Below are 18,755 nucleotides of genomic sequence, written 5' to 3' on the forward strand. Positions count from 1 at the left end.
CTTTTTTTTTTTGTGATAAAAAATGGAAATACTTTTTTTTTTCCTTCAAGTAATCTATATTATTCAAATTTTTGTATAGCGTGTAATGGTTAATTTTTTATACAACTAAAATTTTTAAGTTCCAAAATTAATTATTTGAATTTCTCATTTTCTTAAGAAAATTATCATGATAACTAAACTTCATCACAAATTTATGATTGATATTATTCAAATAATTTATAGACACATTCAAATACATGATCATGTAAATTATATTTTGATATAAACTCAAATTTTCACTTCTAAAAAATCTAAAAATTAACTAAAATCAAAACTATAAGAGGGATAGAGAGTGTATGTGATAACTCAAAACACACCACCAAAGTGTACCATCCAAAAGTAGGGACAAAAAAAAAAAATCATCAATCTAAAGTAGAGTTGCAAGAAATAATGAGAGAGAGAGAGAGAGAGAGAGAGAGAGAGAGAGAGAGAGAGAACAATCACCTATTTTTTGGAAGAGAATGTGAGACAAATAAAAAAAATTATATAAAAGAAAATGAGTAGAAGAACATTCAAAAGAAAATGTATAGTTGTACACATCTAATTATCCAAATCATGTTATGTAATAGAATGACATTAAATGATTTAATAATTTCATAGGATAACATATAACAAACAAAGAAAAAAAAAAATTAGAATACAACCAAATTATATCAACCTAAAGTAGAGTTAAACATAAAAATTCATCAATCTAAATAAAAATCCACCAAAAAAAAGAATATATATATTGTAGGGACACGATTTCCAGACCAAGCCCAAAATGTAAGGGATCTTGGCCCAGTAAACTCAATACAATAAATTTGTAGAGAGTGGGTCAAAGAGCTAGGCTTTAGTGCATAAATAACAGTTAATATGGTTTTAGATGATGAGCCAACAAGAATTGAACCTGGTTTGTGCGAGAAAGTTTGTCCTCGGCATAGTCCGAGGAGCTCTGTTCTAGTATATATTGGATGACAATGGTTACAGGAGTTGTTGAGATTGCTATAGTGATTTCTCTTCTCCTTTTTTCATCCTCCCTCTTCTCTGGGATCTCTATCTTTATTTATATTACATCTCTCCCTTCATCCTTACCCTACACGTGGACTACATGTGGACAGTTGATGGTTTATGCAGATACTTGTCCCATCAGCCCCCTCTAAAAGTCTTCTGGGGTGGCTGTAAGGCTGCCATAATACTGTTTAGAGGCCACTTCCTCATTAATGTGGTGGTAGCAGCTTTCCCTTAGTTATTTTTGAGTCCTTATCCCTCATGTACATTCATGATACTTGTTGTTATCATTAGAACTTCCTGAAAGGTCATCTTTGATCATTAGGATCTATACCAGATTTGCGTTTAGCTTTATCCGAGGAGATAGTACTCCTCGGACTCGGACCACCCATGCTTCTCGGCCAAATCCCAAAATCCATGACCCCACACACACACACACACACACACACATATATATATATATATAGAGAGAGAGAGAGAGAGAGAGAGAGAGAGAGAGAGAGAGAGAGAGAGAGAGAGAGAGAGAGAGAGAGAGAGAGAGAGTATTCACCTTTTTGTGTGAGCAAAATATGGATTGAATGGAAGAGAAAATAACAAACTTTTATAGTAAAAAAAAACTCAGAGAAGAAGAGTCAAAATAAAAGGAAGATGAAGGGGTGGAGAAGGTGTAATTGTTGGAGAAGGTATAATTGTAAAATAGGAAATTAATAAGGAGAAAAATTATTAAAAAGGCGGCAGAAAATAATGAAAATAGGTTGATGATGTGACGCTGATAATGCCTATATTACTGAAACTTGAATTTTAAGATAATCTTTGGAATATTTATTATTTTTATTTCATTTTTAGAGCCCCTATCTCTAATTTCTAATGCCTAATTTTTAGCCCAAAACTAAAGAGTTTGGCCCAAAAAAATTTGTGAAAAAAAAATCAACCCAAAACTAAAAAAGCAACCTACAAAAAGAATACATTTAAGGCACAATTAGTCCAAAATGGACCAAATTGGACCAAAGTGTAATTGTAAAATAGGAAATTAATATGGAGAAAAATTATCAAAAAGGTGGGAGAAAATATTGAAAATAGGTTGATGATGTGACGCTGATAATGCATATATTATTGAAACTTGAATTTTAAGATAATCTTTGGAATATTTATTATTTTTATTTCATTTTTAGAGCCCCTATCTCTAATTTCTAATGCCTAATTTTTAGCCCAAAACTAAAGAGTTTGGCCCAAAAAATTTTGTGGAAAAAAAATCAACCCAAAACTAAAAAAGCAACCTACAAAAAGAATACATTTAAGGCACAATTGGTCTGAAATTGACCAAATAAGACCAAATTAGACCAAAGTGAACCAAATGGATAGAAGTGGACCTAATTGGACAAAGTGGACTGAATGGACCTAAGTGGACGAAATGTGACCGAATTGGACTGAATAACATCAAAGTGGACCGAAGTTTACCAAATGAACCGAAAGGACTGAAGTGGATCGAATTGGACTGAAGTGAACCAAATAGACCGAACTAGACTGAAGTGGATAGAATAGGACCGAATAGACTCAAATAGATGGAATGGACTAAATGGACCGATAAGATAGAATTGGGTTGAATGGTTGGAATAAGACCGAATGGACCTTAGTAGATGGAATGCTCCGAAATGGACAGAATAAGACTGAATTGAACTGACAAGACCGAATTGGATCGAATGGACCGAATAAGTTTGAATTGGACTAAATAGAGTGAAATGGACCAATTTACCAAATAAGAACAAATTGGACCAAGTGAATGGACCGAAGTTGAATAAAATGGATCAAATAAAAATGAATTGGGGAAAAGTGAAACGAATGGACTGAATTGACTAAATTGACCAAAGTGGAACCAATTGACTGAATGGATCAAAGTAGAGTAGAACAATAAATACTACGCTTCAACTTTTAGATATTATATATAAATATAGATTTGTAAGAGCACTTGTAACAGTGGAGCTAAATAGCTATATAGCTATTTTAGCTCCACCAAAACACTAAAAAGAAGCATGCAGCAGTGGAGCTAAATCTATATTTTTTTAGCTCATTGCTACAGTGCACATCTATAGATAGATGTGCACTGTTCATGAGAGCTAAAAAAAATTAATTTTTTATTTTGTGTTCACATTACCTTTTTATTGTGGTGTTTTTATTGTAGTAAGATGTATTATTTTATTGTGGTAGATATATTATTTTATTGTGATGTTTATATCATTTTATTGTGTTGAAAGCTAAAATAGATCCACTGCTGCAGCATGTGTGTAGGTAAAATAGATAAAGTAACTTTTGGTAAAGTTAAATTGCTAAATTTTTAGCTCCACTGCTGTGGATGCTCTAAGACTTATATGTAGTATAATTTGTATTATAGTTAATGCGAAACTAATCGATCATGTCACTTTGTACAATTTTTAGTTAAAAAATGATATAGTTTAAAACTTTAAACGTTCTTTTTACTTAAAAAATTTAAATGAAAACATTCATAAAATGCATTATTTAAAAGATATTATTATTTGATTAAAGAAGAATGTTCATGGTGTCATGTATAAATTAACTCTAAACCATAATGTTTCTATATTGAATCTGCAGAAGCCACAATCATCTTGGGAATCGTAACATATTGAATGTTGTCATTAGCATCCATCATCCTTACAATGGTAACAGGCTATATTTCCTTCCACTAATGCTGCAAAAATTTCTCTATTATTTTTCTTCTTCTTGTTTTTTTTTTCTTTTTTTTCCCTCTCTCTCTCTGGAGAATACGCTGCATCATTTTGATAATCTCGTAAATTATTTATTATACACAAAGTTTTGATCTGTTTTAGACTCAATAGCCTAATCAGGCTCAATAACAAGAATCGAATCTGTTAATACAAAACTGGTTTAACTTTGAGCTTGTATTTGAAATCTCAGCCAGAAATACAAAATTAGATGTAAAAAAGAAGTGTATTTAGCTTACCGCAGTACTGTCCCACACTGCCTCCAGAAGAGGAAAACCAAGACGAGTTGGGCATTAAAAGATGGCATGTGTGACAGAAACACTCATACCTTTCTCGGCCTTTTGGCTAAGATCAAGTGTAGTATCTGTTCTTATCAGTTTAATATCTGATATGTGGGTCATCGGCCCACACGATATTAAATTTATTTCTTGAGGGGAAGAGCCCACCACAGTAGCTTGCTACTGGGGCTCTTAAGCGTCGCCCAAGCGTTGCACTATAGCTCGGTCCTGGCGTACCCCACCCAATTCTAGTTCAAAGCTCCGCATTTTTGCATTATGTGGATGACCCAAATTTTCTGTAGCCATTAAGCTTTCTGTATGTTAGTGACAGCCGCATCAAAAGTGTAGAATGAAGGTAGAGATGATTTTGATTCTAGAATGCTGATTGGTAAGTGCTCAAGTATTTGAAACTTAATTTATTGTTAACCGTCTGATGTGTGTAGCATCCAACTATGTCAAATGATCCATGTAGAGTGCATCTGCATCCTTCGAGTCTTTATGAAAGTAAATGCAATTATTCCAATAGCATCCGAGTTGTCTGAAATGTCAGACAAGTTATTGAACAGTTGTCTGAAGTGTAAGCCAATTATTGTACTCACCATGTAAAGTCTGGTTGTACGCACTATTGTACAAGAAGAGTCATCAGAGCCTTTCCTAGTAATTAAGAAAGGGGAAGAGTGTGAAGTGAAATAGCAAACGTTGACAGTCTCTTGCCTAGTTGCCTTTACAATGTTGAATCAATTAAAATTGTGTTTTCGTATAACTCCCTAGTTCCTGTTGCTTCATTTGACTTGAGGTGCAACACAAGTCTCATAGTGCAATAGTACATGAATAGATGTCTCAATAATGCATGGATATGTACAACTTTTTAAATTCGAGGATCTATATCTTTTTACGAAGTGTGGTATGACTAGCACCATACTGATTACAAGAATCCACCAAGCTTCAGGCGTGCATATCTCATCCTTCCATTTAGTTAATGAGGTTGTGATATTCTTCTTTGTGTAATGATGGCAAAGAGATGTCATCTGCTAGTAAAAAAAAAAGCCATACAATACATCAAGATATTTTCTTATGGTCATGTCTTATAGTAAGTCTTTAGATTTTTTGACTCGATCTATAGTTGGCGTGTAGTTGATTGGTACTAGAGTAATCTGAACCGGAACTCGTCGTTGTATCCGACGATCCGATCCAACTCGTTTCAGATCATCTAGTCGCAGACCGCCAAGAGTGGATCCATGTTGAGAGAGAGAGAGAGAGAGAGAGAGTTGAGATTAGTGAGTAGTATTGAAAATGGATGTTAGTATTAGAAGGAGAGAGATGGCATGTTAAGCTACTGTCATTTTTTTAAAATGACTAAACCAAGTAGGTGTTGGTTTTTATTTATTTATTTATTTTAATGGTACTTTACTTCCTAGAAATCAAGTAACATGTAAATTTTTTAAATTAATATTTGGTTATATTTTTCAATTTTTTAAGGAGCAATTATGTGAATTTGGTTTGAAAAAACATCTCAATCCTATCATTATTAAAACTTTGAGAAGTGAATAGGAGTTCCTTCTTCTTTTGAGAATTTGTTTTCCTCTGTAGAACTATCAATAAATGCCTTCGATTATATTTATTTTTCTAATAACCGTAGACTAGGCAACTCTATAACTTATAACCTAATTAAACATGCAAGACATATTAGTGGTTCTATTGTGTGGATGGAGTCTATATCTTCGCAACTTACTGGTGTACATTTAGCCAATTTTGGCTGATTTCTTTTTTATGAAAGTTCATGATGTTTCTTCTAAAATAAAAAATAAATAACAATCCAATGGTCTGGAATTTTTTTGACTATTTGACTTGTACCGTACTGGGTTAAACCCAAACATGACCAACCGATTTTTTTGCCACGTCTACCTTTTAAGCCAAATTGTAGGACCATTTCAAGTTCAATTTTGACAAAATTTCAATATGTATGATTTATATATGGACCAATCAGAAAAGGCTTGAAGACATAGTTTAGCTCACCAATGGGGAAAGCTAAGGAATTTTCAAGTGGGAGGATCACATATCCACATTCATTGCATCTCCTTTCAAAAGGGTTTTTTTAAATATATCACATTAAGTGGAGATGATGTTATTAAAAAGGCTTTTTTAAATATACTATAATTAGTTGACTAATTTGAACATATTAAGAATAAAAAAAAAAAAATTTACACATTCATTCTATGGAAATAAATGTAACATGTTACATTAAGTTTAAATTATTATATAAGTTTAGAATCATAGCTTTTTTTCCCCCCAAATATAAGTATAATATGTAAGGTTGAAATTTATCAACCATTTTGTTGGCTTTATTCCGTGCCAATTTACTTGTAATTCAGCACTTAGAAATCATGTATTTAGGTGAAATTCATGTAAGGGTAGTGTGTGAGAGAGTGAGAAGAAATGTTCAAGAATGTGTAGTAAAGCAGGGACTTGCGGCTGGATCTCGCGGGTGGCTCGCGACTTGCAAGCCGCCAGATGATGCACACGAGTGAAGCATGCTGAGAAGTTGAACAGTCACGCCAATTGGAGCACTATAGTATAAAAAGTCCAGTCTAGCCATTTTGTTTGCTCGCGGCTTTGAACTCGCGACTCAGTCAAGTTGCGAGGCCAAGCCGCCAGCCAGCCCTGTTTGGGAAAATCTGACTCTTCGCATTCCTTTCTCACCCTAGTGTATATACTCTTTATACCCACGAAATGTAGAGAGCTTCCAAAGAGAATTTTGAGAGAAAAATCCTAGAAAAAAACAAGATTGACTCATCCACAATTTTCACATAGAGACTTTTCAAATTCCTCTACTCTTTTCCTCTCCATTGTTACATCCTTGAGAGGTATATTACCAAAACCTTTTTTCACCATACCCATATCTGTGAGAAGGCTGTTTGGTGCTTTGGAAAGTAGTTAAGAAGGGACCAATTTCACATTGGTTGATGCTATGGGCTGTAGCGGAATCTGGTAAGCTAAAGAAGAAATAGGTTCGACGCAACCTCGTTGGAGTAGCAGCTTGGAGGGCTTAGGTACACTGGGTAGATTAGACTTAGAGGGTCTTTTATTGTCCATGTATCCCAATTACATTCTTTAGTGGATTATTGACCGCTTGGAGGGCAACAGAGAGGTTTTACGCTGAGGACTTTGGTTTCCTTTTCGATAATACATCGTTGTGTTGTCCTTGTGTTTGTATCTCTCTTCCCTTAATCTCTGCCATTTAATTTCTGCTGTGGATGTGATTTTATTTGGTTTAAATTTTGTTATCAATTCTGTTTTTAGCTTATCTACATTTTCCGCACGTACATTGTTTGTTAATAAGCTTGAATTGGTAATTTGTAATTTGAGGGTCTAAACGTTCAAATGTGTTTTTACACGTTTTTGAACTTTCATAATACTTATATTATTGAAACTGGAATTTTAAGGTAATGCTTTGAATATTTATTATTTTTATTGCATTTTTAGATCCCTATCTCTAATTTCTAATTCCTTTTTTTTTTTAAGGTCAAAACTAAAGAGTTTGGCTAAAAAAAAATTTTAAGCCCAAAACTGAAAATGCAACCTACAAAAAGAAAAAAAGAAAAAGAAAATTTAAGACTCAATTAATCCAAAATAGACTAAATATAAGTAGACTAAATCAACCAGAGTGGATCGAAATAGATTGAAGGGGATCAAATAAGACTAAGTTGGATTGAGTTGAACCAATTGGACAAAGGTGGATTGAATTGGATCAAGTGGACTGAATAGGCAGAAGTGGACCGAATAAGAATGAAGGGGACCGAAATCAACCGAACACACTGAGGTGGATTGAATTGGTACAAATAAGACCAAAGTGAAACTGAGTTAGACCAATTGGACTGAGTGCAACGAATTGGACTTAGTAAGACTAATTTGGACTGAAGTGAACACAATTGACTAATGTGGACCAAGTAGTCGGAATAGGACTAAATGGACTGAATAAGACCTTATTGGACTGAAGTGAACGGAATTGAACTGAAATGGACTGAATAAGACTGAAATAGACCGAATAGACTGAACTAGACTAAATGGACTGAATATGACTGAATTGGATCAAATAGACCAAATAAGACCAAATGAACCGAGTAAGACCGAAGTGTACCGAATAATGCCAAGTGGACCAAAGTAGATGGAATGGGCCGAATTCAACCAAAAAGGGTTGCTTTGGCCTCAACTATAAGAGGATCCTAAACATCAATAAAGCCATGACTTCTCCCTTATGATTTTGCTTTGTCATCACTAACACTAATGGTTAAAATGAAGTTAACTTTAACAAAAAGGAGTAGAGGTGGGTTCCAACAAATGTCTACAAAATCCCAAGATGTAGATAATCATTATATATTTTGTTGCCAAAGATCTTGTCGTTGAATTGGCACCTCCCTATGTACAAAGTGTTAGAGGGACTGGGGGGAGAGGGTTTGAGCTACGGGGATGGCAACAATTTGTAATTATTTCTCAAAAAATTATATATTTTGTTTATTTGTCTAAGTAAGAACAAAGGATGGACAACTTCCTTTTTCTGATTGTCTTATATAGAATGTTGTTCCTTTTCATTCGTATTATAGCACAACAATCTGCTACGAATAATGTAGAGTTTCTTGCGTCTTCTTTTGAGAACTTCAACTTTTCTTGTGATTCTATCATAAGGCTCATCCATCAATGATGGAGTCAAAACTGCATATCAAAAAATCTGGAAGGCCTTGGTGAATTGATCGAAGTAGTTTTTGTTACTGGTGATCGTCAAATCACTTCATAATATTGAAACTTTCAATCTTTCACTTGTCAAAGAAGAATGTTCCTGTGTCGTGTATAAACTCTAAACCATGTTTCTATATTGAATCTACAGTAGACACAATCATCTTGAGAATTGTAACACATTGAATGTCGTTATTAGCATCCATCATCCTTGCAATGGTAGCAGGCTACATTAATGCAGCAAAAAAATCATCTGTTCTTTTTTTCTGGACAGCCTCTTACGCTGCATCATTTTGATAATCTCGTAAATTATTTATAATACACAAAGTTTTGATCTGTTTAAGACTCAATAGCCTTATCAGGTTCAATCACAAGAATCGTATCTGTTAATACAAAACTGGTTTAACTTTGAGCTTTGCATTTGACATCTCAGCCAGAAATACAAAATTAGATGTAAAAAAGAAGTGCATATAGCTTACCGCAGTATTGTCCCACACTGCCTCCAGAAGAGGAAAACCAGGACGAGGTGGACATTAAAAGTTGGCATGTGTGACAGAAACATTCATACCTTTCTCGGCCTTTTGGCTAAGATCAAGTGTAGTATCTGTTCTTATCAGTTTAATATCTGATATGTGGGTCATCGGCCCACATGATATTAAATTTATTTCTTGAGGGGTAGAGTCCATCACACTAGCTTGCTACTGGGGCTCTTAAGCGTCGCCCATGCGTTGCACTATAGCTCGGGCCTGGCGCACCCCACCCAATTCTAGTTCAAACATTGATCAACTGGTACATTGGAAGTCCCAGAATCCCTACTCTTCTATTTACTTAAACAATTGCATTTTTTAAGACGATAATTGTTTTTTAAATTTTAACCCAACAATTATTAACTTATTTTGATACTCGGTTATGGACTTATGGTTTCATAACCATTTTTATTCATACAAATATGATGGCATGGTTACTACCTATGCAGCACGGGTGCGTTTCGGGACTCGGGTACGGGTGCGAGATTTGACAATTTTTAAAAAAGGTGGGTGTGGTTGCGGCGGGACTCGACGATTAAAAAATTATTAAAAATATTTTTATATAAAACAATTCAAATAAATGGTAGAATTTATTATTAAAAAACAATTATTTATGATTTGTTTTTAATAAAATCAATACTTTTGATAATTGTAAACAAAAAACCACATTTCAAGTAGGTTCCTTTACTCATTTTCCAATTCACAAGCCCACCCACATTAAATAATTGACATTCCCACCTACTTAATTTATATTCTTTTATTACATACATTTATTCTTCTTCCATCCATTTTTTTTGTCTTCTCATCTTCTTCTTCCTTCTTTTTTTTATTTTTTATTTTATTTTTTTTATCTCTCACAAGGCCACATGAAGCAGAAGAATGGCAGCCGCTGCCCATTTTTGGACTCTTTCAGCCGGAATCGGCTGTATCAGCCTGTTTTGGTGGCCGTTTCTGCCGTTTCAGCCGTATCGGCATGCTTTGGTGGCTGTTTCGGCCGTATTGTTTCCCGTTTCTGCTGGAATCTGCCGGAATCAGCCCGAATCGGCGTGAATTTGGCCAAGTTGGCGCGAATCGGCGTGAATAAAAAAAAAAAGGGAGAGTCGGCGAGTCGGACACTGGATGCCACGTCGGACTCCGGTATGGCGACCTTGGAGCCACGTTGGTGCTTTCTAGGTTACTACCATTGCCATCACCCACTTTAGAATCTATATAGGTGAAGATCGGTGGAGATTAGTGAGTAGTACTGAAGTGGGTACTAGTATTAGAAGGAGAGAGTTGGCATATTAAACGGCTGTCGTTTTTTGTCATTATGTTTGATAAAGTATCTAAAAATATCAAATTTTTAGATATCTGTACTCTGTCGAAGTAAGGAAACATGACATATATGTTTGGAATAGATTCCGTTTTGATAGAGTTGAAAAAACACTCTTTTGTTGAAATGTTTTATACATTTGTCCTATCTCAAGGCATTTTCTTAGACAAAAACTCTATTTTTTCCTCTTTTCAGAGGGTAAATATTTCTTAGAATAAGGAGTGCGAATCAAACTCATGTTTGAATTCAAATTGAGACACTGCTGCAAATTCTTCCCCTCTATGATTAGTGTGTGTGTGTGTATATATCTCTTTTTTAGCGGAATTATTGAATTAATGATTATTGAATTATAAACTTAAGGATGCATGTATAAAAGACAGAGTAAGAGTCGCACAAATAACAATCCAATGGTCCAAACTTTTTTTGACACATACTCAATTTGATTTGTACCATACTGCGTTAAACCAAAACATGACCAGCCGATTTGTTTGCCAAGTCTACTTTTTAAGCCAAAATTGTAAGACCATTTCATGTCCAATTTTGACAAAATTTCAATATGTACGATTTATGGACCAATCAGAAAAGGTTTCGAGACACAATTTTGCTCTAGCAATAATGTGTGCAATAAACATATCCTTTCAAAGTTTGTGTATTTATAATCTTAAAGATAAAAAAACATAGATGACTTCTCCTTTATTATTTTTGCCAACTGCTACTATAAGCTTTGTCCTCACTAATGGTTGCATTGAAGTTAACTATAAAAAAAGGGGTACGGGTGGGTTCCAATAACTACTTCTTTTGGCCTTTGAACCTACAAAATCTCAAGTAGGCCTGACAATTTCTCACTGCCCTAACCCATCCCACCCCGCAAAAGTTTTTTCTTGCCTTCCAAAGGTGGTGGGGCAGGAATGGAGCAAGATTTGTTATTTTCCTACACATTCGGGTGGGGTGAGGATGGGTTTAGGCTTTTTAGCCCTACCCCACTCTATTAGTATTAAAAGCTTAGTTTGAATTACTAAGTATTTAAATGCATGAATATTAAGATTTTCTTATTGTGATATTATCTTGTTAAACACTTTAGATAATATTATTTAGTCCTTATTAGAAATTATTTTGATAATTTAATTGTAATTTTAAGTATATTTATATTAACGAAACAAGTTTTAAAAAACTTTAATAGCTATGTAGCAAGGTGTGACATATTAATATGAAGTAAAGTTTTGCAATGCGGGGCGGGGCCTTGCGAAGCCCCAAGGGATGGGGATGGGACAAGGAAATTTGCCTCGCCATGTAGGACGGGGCGAGAATGGGGCAAGACAAAACCGAGCAGAACGGAGGTGAAGACCCCATCCTTCGGCCTCATCCCACCCCATTGCCATCCCTTATTCAAAGATGTTATATGATTATTATATATTTTGTTTATTTGTCAAAAAATAAAGGATTGACTATTTCCCTTTCTAATTGCTTTAAGAATGTTTTTCATTTTCATCCATGCTAGTTGCAAACCTACACAAACTCTAGGAAAATGTAATATAATTATTTGATAAGAAAATAATGTAAAATTTGTAGGTTAAATAGTGCATGTGTTATATAAAAGTATTTTCTATTTTTATAAGTTTTATGTAATGGAACATATAATGATTTTTGCATTCAACAACAATACATAGTAGTATATATAGAAATGAAGATGATGTTATTATAAGGGCTTGTTATTACAGAAGGAATATGTGCCTCATCTAGAAAAAGATCTAAGACAGAAGAGGAAGATAGGGGGCACGAAAGTGAGAGAGCTTGATGAAGGAGCGATGTTCCCAAAAGACAACATTGCGGGAGATATGAAGACAATGAGAGATAGGATCATAACACCGATACCTCTTTTGAGTTTCGCCAAAGCCAAGAAAACAACAAAGTCTTGACTAAGGCTCAAGTTTGTTATGCTCATGTATTTTAAGAATAACGAAACAAGCAGAACTGAAGGAGCAAAGGTGGTGATAGTCTAGAGGTGACCCAAAAAGGTGTTCATATGGAGTTTGATTTTGGATAACAAGACTTGGAATGCGATTAATAGCATGAACAACATGAAGAGCAGCTTCGCCCAAAAAAGGAGTAGGAACTTTGGTTGAGAAAAGGAGAGCACGGACAGTGTTAAGAATATGATGAAGTTTTCGTTCAGCTCTACCATTTTGCTGAGAGGTACCTGGACAAGTTAGATGATGAACAGTGTCGTAAGAATGCAAAACAGCTTGGAAAGCATATTGAGTGTACTCAAGAGCATTATCAGATCAAAATTTTTTGATACGTTTGGAAAATTGAGTTTCAACCATTTTTGCAAAATTAGAATGTTCTTACAATAATTCAAAACGATGTTTCATATGAAAAATTCAGCTATAGCAGGAATAATCATCAACAAAGATAACAAAATATCGAGATCCACCAATACTAGAAACAGAGGAAGGCCCCTAGACATCGGAATGAGTTAGGTCAAAGATATCAGTGGACATTGATTCACTAGTATTGAAAGGCAAAGCTAGTTGTTTTCCTAACTGACATGAAACACAATCAAAATTTCCTGCAGACACTGAACCTAACAAACCTCTAGAAGCCAAGTGTTGTACCTGAGAGGAAGATGCGTGACCAAGTCAAGCATGCCAAAGTGCAAGGGAAGGAATAGAAGCAACTGTAGCAGCTATAGCAACAGAAATAAGAGCAACAAGTGGAAGACAAAGGTTGTCCATGGGAAACATACGCCCAACTCTGGGATCGGTCCCAAGCTCATGTCCAGTCCTCGGATCTTGCACAATACACCCAGAATAATCAAAGATAATACAATAATCCAACGAAACTAATTGTCTCACTAAAAATAAATTATAAGAAAGGTCAAGCACATTAAAGACCCCAGGAACCAAGAGGTTGGAGATCGAAACGGAACCTATATTATGACCAGACATTGTGGAACCATTTGCTGTGCAAATATTAAGAGGGTGTGGTGCAGGTTTAAGGTTAGAAAATAAGGACGAGGGAGGTGTCATGTGATTGCAACAAGCATAATCCATAAGCCAAGAGGAAGGAGACATACCAGATAAAGCTAAGAGAGAAGATGAATAAAATGCATTACCAACCATATGAATGACATTAGCAATGATGTTTTTAAGGTCATCTCTGGAAATGGTGAAAGTGGATCCAAAGAACTTAGACTATGCAGAGACAGGAGCCATGGGTTGGACACTCTCAGTGTTAGCAACCGTAACAGCAGAAATGGAAACTGTTGATTTATTACGTTGATAACAAGTCTTAATATTATAGCCAAAACGTTTACAAAAATTGCCAAAACGTTTGTTAGATTGTCGGTGACAATTGTTGTAATAAAAAGAAGACATGTCCTTATTCTTCATTTAGAAGCAAAATATGCAAAAATGGACTACAAAAATGAAATTTACGTGAAAAACTGGGTAAGGAGCACTTGGACTGAAAAAAGTCAACTTTGGGGAAAGTCAACGATCAACGGCACTGTTAACTCACTGTGACGATGTAAGCAACTGACTGGTGATGACATGGCCTGATGACGTAAGCAATGATGTGGAGTGATGATGTCAGCTAGGGCTTACGTGAATGCTAACGTGGCAGTGATGATGTTAGAGATGACGTTAGTAGGTAACCCAATGGCGTGTGGGGCGCGAGGATCAACTTGTCGAAACTTTGGGTGGCGCATGAGGGTGTGTGGGGCCTTTGATGACTGTCAAGTTTCTACCAAGTAGTAGATCGGCGGAGGACGATCTTAGTGGTACCTGCAAAAACACAATTGGGGCAAGGATCACGGTGGCAACGATATGGCAATGTCTCGAAACTCTGAACGGCGACGGCTGCAGGTCCGAAACCAGAGACGATAATTGAGATGCGTCAAAAGTTTAACGGCGAATGGTTGCAGTAGTAGTTGTAACAGCAGAAGCAATTGTGAGTCTAGAATAACACCAATGAGAGACAAGACTATGAAGCAAAAGTCAGAGCAATGGCTCTGATACCATGTTAGAAACACTAAATAAGTGTATTGTATTTCTCAAGTAATAGAGTATATATGAGTGACTTTATATAAGAGGCAGAGTGTGCAGTACAAGTAAGTGTGTTGTACAAGTAAATAAGGTTGGCCTAAAGCTCACATACACATTAACACTACCAAAGGTACCTTCAAAAGATTTTACCATGGGCTATCCTTTGCCCCTGGCTCTCTTGCTTTCTTTGCATTTAATGACACAAATTAGCCCAAGAAACTTATTGACTGGCGCTCAACCACAGGCTTTGTCATTTTCTTAGGTAACACTCTTGTTACTTGGTTTACAAAGAGATAAGCAACCATAACTCACTGTATGGAACTCTGGCAACATTGGCTAAAGATGATACCAAAAGACGTTGGTGACTTTCTTTCTCATAATTATGTTCTATGGTTCGATAATATCTCCACCTTAGCCATTGCTTCTAATCTTATTTTCACATAGGAACAAACCATATTGAGGTTAATTATCACTTAATGAGGGAAAAGGAAAGTTCATGTCTAGGCTCGATCTGTTAGCAAATCCCATCACTTAATTTATTTTTTGCTATACTTTAGTTTATTGGTGATTTGTTTGTGCTATCACGCATTTATATCATTGTTATGAATACCGTTTCGGACCCCGTTTCGGCGGCACCGGCCTATTTCGGCGTACCGTTTCAGAGTATTTCGGAGTTACGATATTTTATAATAAAATATATATATTATTAATAAAAAAACCTATATAAATTATTAAAGGTTTTAAAGAAGTTATAAGTACATATTTCAACTAATATGTAATCTTTAAGTCCAAATAATAATAATAATAAGTATCAGTTAAATCATGTATAAAATATAATAAGAGTAATAATATGAAAAAAAAAAAAACTTGAAGTTAATATTGGAGGTTGGAACAGTGAAAGAGGGTAAAAGCTCCCACATTCATTTTTATTGTTAATCACGTGGGGCACACAAAAACAAAACAAAGAAAAATTTCAAATTTTAAAATACAAGTAACAAATGGGGAGCATGTCGGCTGGCAAAAACTAAACAAATAAAAAAAATCAAAACAAAGGACATAGCAATTAATGAAGAGTAAGGAGGCTCACAAGTAGTCCCATACATTACCTTTACAGCACACAAATAAAAAAGGAAAGGTAGAGTGGCAGCCCGCAGCAGGACCGAAACAAACCAGAAGAAAAAATAAAAAAGAGAAGGAGAGACGAAGGGTCCGAAACCCACCAAAAGAAGAAGAAAAAAAAGAAGAAGAAGAAGAAAAAAAAAAGAAAAGAAAACAAGAAGCAGAAGGGTCCGTAACCAAGAAGAAGAAGAAGGTATGATTTTTTTTTTTTTAAAGCCAAAATCTGGTACCGGCTGAAATTTGTATTTCGGCCGAAATTGGCCGGAATGGCCGGAACGCCCCGAAATAGGCCGAAATTTGACCCGAGGTGGAACAAGGGGTATTGTGGTACCGGTTTGCATGCCGGTACGAAATATTCCGGCCGTTCCGGCCGGAATGGAATGGAATCAATAACAATGGTTTATATGTTAAATTGGTTAATTAATTAAACTGGGCTAATTAATCAATTAATCCATTGCAAGGGGTCAATACGTTTTTGGCCTATCAATCTCTAAGCAGGGAAAAATCTTCAACACTAACTAATATGAAGAGAGAACAAGAGAGGGGAAATGGCAAGAATATACCAGAAGATTTGGTAGTCGTTGGTTCTAGAAAACCATTAAATCCTAACCATTAAAAGTATTTAGTACTCACCCTGAGGTCAACACATGATAAGTTCAAACCATTCGACTTAGAGAATTTACGCAAAACAGAGTTGTATTGCATATCCCCAGCTGCAGCCTACAATGGTGGACCACTTCATTGATGAGGACAGAGTCAACATACTTGCAGCTTCAGTCATTTCAATTTCAAAGATACTTTCAACATAAACTTTAGTTGTGGGTTTCCCAAAGCAACGTTAAAACTTCAAAATGGCATTGAAGAGGTCCAATTTGATTGCTTTCATCAAATATATAAGCTCCTTACTTCTCTTTTCAATATTATATAAGCTCAATTTCTTAAATAAATTTCTGCCATCTTTGAATAAAAAAAAATACGGCTAGTAGTGGTTAAAGAATGGAGAACCCATTAAATAAAAAATTGTGATTAAGGTTGAAAAATTGCCGAGTCTATTATGCTTCGTTTGTTAAAAATCAATTGACCGGTTCACTGACTCCTATCTATAAATAGACATATCCCCATATGCTATGCTTCCCACCCCTCACCAAAGCAAGAATACGCAGAGTACTCTACTAGAATCTCAAATATGAAGAAAGTTGTTTCTTACCTTGTAACTGTGGCCCTTTTGGCTTTGGCATCCTCCCTTGCTTCTGCCTATGACCCTAGTCCTTTGCAAGACTTTTGTGTTGCAATTAACAACACCAATTCTGCTGGTACGTACATAATCTTGTTATTATTAGCAGTAGTAGTATTATTATCACTTTCTTTTGAAATCATTATAAGTTCTACACATTGACGAAATTATGCTCGCCGGTTATATCATCTCTATCACATTTTTTTCCCCTACATGACATGTTGTCAATTGCTACAGAACTATCTAATTTGTGACAATAACAAACTTTTCTTTGTGCAGTTTTTGTGAATGGAAAATTTTGCAAGGACCCAACACTTGTCACAGCCAATGATTTTTTCTTCTCTGGACTCAATATTCCTGGAAACACAGCTACAAATAAAGTCGGATCAAGTGTCAATCTTGTGAACGTCGATAAATTACCAGGTCTCAACACTCTAGGCATATCTTTGGCTCGCCTTGACTTTGCACCATATGGTTTGAATCCACCTCACACTCACCCTCGCGGAACTGAGCTTTTGGTTGTCATAGAGGGTACTCTCTTAGTTGGATTTGTCACATCCAATCCAAACAAACTCTTCACCAAAGTTCTAAACAAGGGAGACGTCTTTGTATTCCCTATTGGTCTCATTCACTTCCAATTCAACATAGGGCAGACCAATGCCGTTGCCTTTGCTGGTCTTAGCAGTCAGAATCCTGGGTTGATCACCATAGCAAACGCAGTCTTTGGATCTAATCCTCCAATCAATCCTGATGTTCTTGCCAAGGCCTTCCAGTTGGACAAGAATGTTGTTGAATATCTTCAGAAACAATTCTAGTCTAACCACAATTAGGAAAAATATTTGTAATAGGAATGATGAACCATTACATAGCAGAGCTTGATTAAAATTTGCCTTGTTTCCCAACCTGTATTGCCATTAAAATATTTATTATCAAATAAAATTGTCTTATGATTTTTTTGTTTGTGTCATGGTGTCATTGCAACTGCGGAGAAATTAGTGAACGACTAAATCTTGATTACACCTTTGATCCACAATGATTGAAATTACAAGAACTTACATATAAAACTGATCAAAATCGTATTAAAAATAGACAGAAGTTTATAAATGGCAGCCCAAATTTAGGGCTCGGTAGCACCTATCTATGTAGAAACACAGTCCTCAATGTAACATTTAAGTAAGAGTAGTGAATTTCTACAACACTATGGTCTATAAATTCATACTGAAGAAAAATGGAAAAAATTATACTAGGGAAAGTAGTTAACAAATGAAATATTAAAGCATTTAAATATGATTATTTGGGGAAATTACACAACAAGGCTAGAGTTTACATCTTGTTTCGAATAAGGTCTCAAAGTTTTTAATTTTGTCAATTAAAGTCCCAGACTTATAAAACATTTTGTCTATTAATTTTCTATTTTACTTTAATCAATTTCAATTTTCTAACAATCATTTTCTCACTGACAAAGAAACTCTCTCTCTAAACAAAGAGTTTTCTCTCTACACACTCTGTTCAATGACAGCCATATTAATTTATAAGCAAGCCTTAGGTTAGGTGGACACAGAGTTTAGTCCATGGTTTTCTCTTTTTATTTTTTCACTGATATTGCCCAGAACAACATTAAAAATATAATGTAGACTGGCCTTAAATTAAAACAATTTCATAACTTTGGATCTTTAATCGATCAAATTAAAGACTTGAGACCTAATCTAAAACATGGTATACATTGTGGGCTTTTTATGTAATT

The 18,755-nt window shown here is 35.2% G+C and overlaps 1 protein-coding gene and 2 non-coding genes across 3 annotated transcripts; all 3 read left to right on the top strand.

Moving 5' to 3' along the window:
* The first annotated feature begins 4,088 nt into the window (after window positions 1-4,088).
* Window positions 4,089-4,284, top strand: LOC142626555 (U2 spliceosomal RNA). The gene has a single exon (XR_012842551.1). It is a non-coding gene; the product is annotated as a U2 spliceosomal RNA (small nuclear RNA).
* Window positions 4,285-9,337: 5,053 nt separating this feature from the next.
* Window positions 9,338-9,533, top strand: LOC142626568 (U2 spliceosomal RNA). The gene has a single exon (XR_012842563.1). It is a non-coding gene; the product is annotated as a U2 spliceosomal RNA (small nuclear RNA).
* Window positions 9,534-16,916: 7,383 nt separating this feature from the next.
* On the top strand, window positions 16,917-17,962 carry LOC142625637 (germin-like protein subfamily 1 member 7). The gene is made up of 2 exons (XM_075799301.1): window positions 16,917-17,090; window positions 17,291-17,962. The coding sequence occupies exons 1-2, from the start codon at window positions 16,964-16,966 to the stop codon at window positions 17,824-17,826; spliced, it is 663 nt and encodes a 220-aa protein (XP_075655416.1). The 5' UTR covers window positions 16,917-16,963; the 3' UTR covers window positions 17,827-17,962.
* Window positions 17,963-18,755: the final 793 nt, after the last annotated feature.

Source organism: Castanea sativa, chromosome 2, assembly GCF_040712315.1.
Source record: "Castanea sativa cultivar Marrone di Chiusa Pesio chromosome 2, ASM4071231v1".
Classification (NCBI taxonomy): Eukaryota; Viridiplantae; Streptophyta; class Magnoliopsida; order Fagales; family Fagaceae; genus Castanea; species Castanea sativa.